This window comes from Mya arenaria, chromosome 7, assembly GCF_026914265.1.
Source record: "Mya arenaria isolate MELC-2E11 chromosome 7, ASM2691426v1".
NCBI classification, from domain to species: Eukaryota; Metazoa; Mollusca; class Bivalvia; order Myida; family Myidae; genus Mya; species Mya arenaria.
The window spans coordinates 5,171,243-5,177,063 of NC_069128.1; the positions used below are offsets into that span (position 1 = coordinate 5,171,243).

Consider the following 5,821-nt stretch of genomic DNA (forward strand, 5'->3'; position numbering starts at 1 on the left):
AACTGGGTAGGACTTGTTCGGCATATTCCAAAACCTGGTCTGGCGTGGTAAAAATATTATATTAAGCATGCAGTTAATTTACTTAAAAATGTCTATCAATGTGTTCCAGTATATTTAGAGCTTGTACTCTCTTTGTGTATAACATCTGGCTTATCCGGGCCCATCCAGGCCTGACAGAAAATGCTGAGAAAGCAGGCAAGGGCAATCCACGCCAGGATTTAGAACATGACGACTGTTTCTGCGAAATGTTGATATGTACAAGAAATGGGGCATTTAAAAATAGGCATACGTGGGTCGAAGCTCATAATAGCTGCATATATAAGAGTGCTGGTATATCCAAGCTATCAGAAACTCGGATGCCTGATTGCTAGATCAATTTAAAAGGTGCATACCTGGATAACGTTAAAGCGTAGTAATTATTTCAATGTGCGCAAGGTATGTTTGTATATTTGTGAATTTATTTTTTATAAAACATGCATGACTTGTCAATTCTTAATACAGTTTGTTACAAACGATGGTATATATATCATAGCTTCGGTGGAAAAGAGGTAACATTTGCGAATTAGTTTTAATCTCGCAATCACGACTTACTGTCTCGTTCCAACGACTTATTATATCGTTCCGACGACTTATTATCAAGTTCCGACGACTTATTATCTCCTTCCGACGACTTACTGGCTCGTTCCCACGACTTTCTATCTTGTTCATAGGACTACGTTACATCGTAGCCACGACTTGATTACTCGATCAAACGACTGAGTATGCGGATGCCACGAATTTCCCTGGACTTAGTTATGTCTGGGTCGTGGCAACGACATGCTTAGCCTTGGGAGCGGGCATTTAGTATTCGCATCAAGATAGAAAATGTGACATGTCACCTATTTACCACAGTAAATAATAGTTCAGAAGAGCGCTTCACTCATTTCGAGACCAAAAAACAACAACAACACTATAGCACAAATGAAAACGTACTGCTACCAAAAACCAAGAATATGAAAATTATTGATATGTTTGAAGGTAAAATGGCAATGTAATATTTATTTGGACTATAAATGTCTGTATTGTGTGATGTTTGCATTGGCTGGTGACCTATTAGCAAACTATTACTTGTGTTTTATTTGATAAATAATAATTTGATAAAAAATGTTTACGTAAAATAAAAATTAAAAACGTAATTACGAATAACCTTATCGTAAATCTGTTAGAACATTCAGCTTTACGAAAATACTAATACAATACAAAAAATTCGCTCACTTTAAAGTTAGATCTAAGTTCGTATTAAGTAATGCACATTAATCATAGCCTTTTACGAATGCTTCTGTACGGTTGCCACTAATATCTATAATTGTATAAATGTCACTCATTACGTGACTTAACCAGTTTAAAACCCGGCGAGCGCCTGTATCGCTGACCCCAACACAAGTTAAGAACTGTATTATGATGCATGTGTAGTTTGTCTGTATATATTGTGTGCATCTTGTTTAAGTGTTTATTTCGGCTTAACCTGATGCCTTTAATAGGGCCTTCGGAGACTTGTGGTCACTGAGTCTGTCCCCTTTGGTTTACATTGTATTGTTTGACGAATACATGTGAAATGCACAATATAATACACACCGAGTATTCATATATACACACACTCAGGATTGTTGATTATTTGGAGGTTAATACACGGCGTAGCCGGGCCGTTGAGTGATATTCGTAGTCGAGGGACATTATGAGTCATTCGGGCCAATTATCACTCAACAGCCCGGCTACGCAGTGTATTAACCCCTTTAATACATATGTTTGTATTTCTTATTTTGCTTTTTAAAGTTTACCTGCTATCCAGTTGTGCATTCTCATTTCGCTCTCGCTTGACTACGATGAATTAACTGACTCTCAAATTAAATTTACTTTTTATTTAGTTTTTGAGAGTGAGCCAATCAGGCAAACAGCATTTTGTTGTCACTTTTATGTTCCCATTCCAATAACAATTGATCACCTTGAAATTCTACAACACGTCTATCCGAATTTTTCGGTACGAATCACTGACATCTGTCTGTTCATGTCCTGAATAACTGAATACAATTCAATAAACATGAACACTTAGCAAGGAGAACGACTGTTTGTACTTAAATAAACCAATACCTCGTATAAATGATGTCATTGTGTATGAACAGTTGCTATTTTTCAAGTCAATTCAATTTTGCCGCTTCCTTTGTTTTGTTTTTTGAATGTCAACGCAGAATAAAAAACGCCGCCTTAACGGTCCACACTGGTTATCAAACACTAGCATATCTTTCTAAACTGCGTTCGCCTTCGCCTCCCTTTAGGATTTAAATAATAAATTTGTTCAAGCAGATCAATAAAATTTTATTTATTTAGTCAAGACATTATTTTGCAGTCGCCTAAATTGATTTTGAGGCGAACATTTAATTCATGTGTGAGCGTTCTACGGGCCGAAAAAAAATAATCGAAAATCGGCCCGGGCCGCAAAACTGATAATCACTGAGTCATGCAAATAATCGCGAATTTCCTGTACAAATGTGTTACTATATATAGTAACATATGTATTAACAATTAGTTCGTTCTGGGAACTTTAATTTTACTTTATGGAGTAAATGCTTAGGATAAATTGAAAGCGATTTAAGACTTGCCCATGTGACCAAAATGCTCTGCTGATGTTGTATTTCATGAACAATTTATATTTTTCACATCTTGAGCAGTCCAAGCACGTTATTCCGATTACAGTAGATAGGTACCATGGGAGGCTGAACTGACACAATCTCGGTTCTAGAATTTATAATGAAGTATGGAAGACAACTTTTTTTTCAAATGAAGTTGCATGGTTGCAAGTCAATAATATTCAAATTGGTAGATTAACATCGACGTCATACAGGGACTTTATATCTAAATATACCTTAAAATAGAAAGAAAGGCTCATAATCCTACGTGGATCCTATTTGGCACCTATAAAACTGCCCATGCCCCCGATTTATTAGTATTGATCACGGGAAGTCCACGGTACTTTAGGATGCAGCTGTAATTGTGTATCGGAAGTATAGGCCATTGCACGCAAATACGACATAATAACTAATCATGGTGCAAAATACATTCGAATGTCATATTGACATTATTTCTTTTAGTTGCTGTTAGGAAGGATAAACACACGTATCGGCTAAATAATTATTTTCGATCCCTCTTACATATTCAATGGGTTCGAAAAAATAATAGATATGATGTTATAAGAAAGATACTCATTTTTGTTTTAAATTAAACATAATAAAAAAATATTATTACATTCAATAATCGTACATTTGAGGAAAAAAAAATAATTGTATACATCATAATGCAGTCGCTATATGTTCAAACTATAAAAGTATCGTTAATACATAAATCATTCACATTAAAAAAACACACACTAGTTCTTTTCTTGTTTAAACAATATTGTTTGTATTAATGTAATGTTTACAGAATGATTTGGTTACGTGCATACGTTGTTTTGGTGATGTTGATGATAGAAACCTGTGGCGCAAACAGGGTTACCAGATTGGAACGGCAAATGAAACTCGTGAAAGGCTTTCAGTCATACGTTGAGTTGGTAAGTATATTGTTGTCTTATAATAATAGACTCCTGATGAGAGGTCAATATGTAGTTGTTGTTAGTGTTCGGTGGCTAGATTCTCTGTATTACAAGACGGCAGTAGGTAGATCATGTCCATTTATTAACTTCTGTTGGGGTCATTATTTACTTTTGTACCCTGTCAAGTGATAGTGACTGAGGACGCTAGCTTGGCAGTCGATTTTGAAGGCGGGACATAGATATTGTTTATTTATATACCTCTGGCGAGGTCAATATGTACATTTACTGACCAGGCACGTGATATTTACCGAGGACGATAGTTTGATAGTCCTACATAATAGCGTAAGGTATATTGAATCACCCTATACTTCTTTTGAGGTCATTATGTCAATTTACTGACCAGTCACGTGACATTGACCAAGGACTGTAGTCTAATAGTCCTACATATTACCGTAAGGTATATTGAATAACCCTAAACCTCTGTCAAGGTTATTATGTTGATTTACCTACCTGTTACCTGATAATGACCGACGACGCTAGTTTCATAGTCCTACATAAAGGCGGAAGGTATGAAGTATCATCCTATACCTATGTTGAGGTTGTTATTTAGAGGTAAATAAACGGCGTTGCTTGGCTGTTGAGTGATAGTTGGCCCGATTTATTCATAACGGCCCGAGAGGTGTATTAACCTCTAAATAACATTAACCTCTTTAATGCATATGTTTGTTTTTCTTATTTTAAAAGTTTGAAGGCTTCTTTTGAAAGTTTACCTGCAATCCAGTTGTGCATTCTTATTTCCTTCTGGCTTGACTACGATTAATTAACTAACTCTCAAATTAAATTTAGATTTTGAGAGTCAGCCAAAAGGCAAACTATATCTTGTTGTCATTTCATGTTCCCATTAATTTTAATTGTTCATCTTGAAAGATCCAAAACGTCTATCCGAATATTCTTAGTACGAATCACTGATATCTGTCATTTTATGTCCTGAATGTCAAAATTAAATTAAATAAACATGAACTCGTAGAAAGTAGAACGACTGTTTATACTTAAACAAACAAATACTTCGTTTTATTAATTCCAACATGTGTGTACAGTTGTTGTCCTTTATTTTGATTTTAGAATGCCAAAACACTGTATAAAAACGCCGCCATATAGTCCACACTGGTTATCAAACACAGGCATATTTTCCTGTTCGCGTTTGTCTCCCTTTAGGTTTAACTAATACGTATGTTCAGAGAGATCAATAAAGTGTGATTATTTAGTTGAGACATTATTTTACAGTCGCCAAATTGAATTTAAAGACGAACACTGAATTCACGCGCGTACGTTCCACGGGCCGCAAAATGATAATCGGTTATTAGACCGGGCCGCATAACTGATAATCGCTGAGTAATATGATAACGACCGAGGACGCTATTTTGATAGTCCTACAAAATGCCGTAATGTATAAAGTATCTTCCTATACTTCTGCTGAGGTCCTTATGTAGTTTTACTGATCTGTCATGTTATATAGACCGAGGACGCTATAGGTTGATAGTCCTACAAAATGCCGTAAAGTATACAGTATTATCCTATACATCTATTGAGGTCGTTCTGTAGTTTTACTGATCTGTCATGTTATATAGACCGAGGACGCTAGGTTGATAGTCCTACAAAATGCCGTAAAGTATACAGTATTATCCTATACATCTGTTGAGGTCGTTCTGTAGTTTTACTGATCTGTCATGTTATATATAGACCGAGGACGCTAGGTTGATAGTCCTACAAAATGCCGTCAGGTATACAGTATTATCCTATACATCTGTTGAGGTCGTTCTGTAGTTTTACTGATCTGTCATGTTATATAGACCGGGGACGCTATAGGTTGATTGTCCTACATAATGCCGTAAAGTATACAGTATCTTTCTATACTTATGTTGAGGTCGTTCTGTAGTTTTACTGATCTGTCATGTTATATAGACCGAGGACGCTATAGGTTGATTGTCCTACATAATGCCGTAAAGTATACAGTATCTTTCTATACTTATGTTGAGGTCGTTCTGTAGTTTTACTGATCTGTCATGTTATATAGACCGAGGACGCTATAGGTTGATTGTCCTACATAATGCCGTAAAGTATACAGTATCTTTCTATACTTATGTTGAGGTCGTTCTGTAGTTTTACTGATCTGTCATGTTATATAGACCGAGGACGCTATATGTTGATTGTCCTACAAAATGCCGTAAAGTATACAGTATCTTTCTATACTTATGTTGA

General features: G+C 35.8%; 1 protein-coding gene across 1 annotated transcript in view; it reads left to right on the forward strand.

The window, feature by feature from the left end:
• Positions 1 to 311: 311 nt before the first annotated feature.
• LOC128240519 (fibrinogen alpha chain-like) overlaps positions 312 to 5,821 on the forward strand; it is a 25,622-nt gene continuing 20,112 nt past the window's right edge. Inside the window, exons 1-2 of the mRNA XM_052957178.1 lie at positions 312 to 435; positions 3,454 to 3,580. Coding sequence (XP_052813138.1) covers positions 425 to 435; positions 3,454 to 3,580 — 138 coding nt within the window. The 5' untranslated portion in view covers positions 312 to 424. The remainder of the gene's footprint in view (positions 436 to 3,453; positions 3,581 to 5,821) is intronic.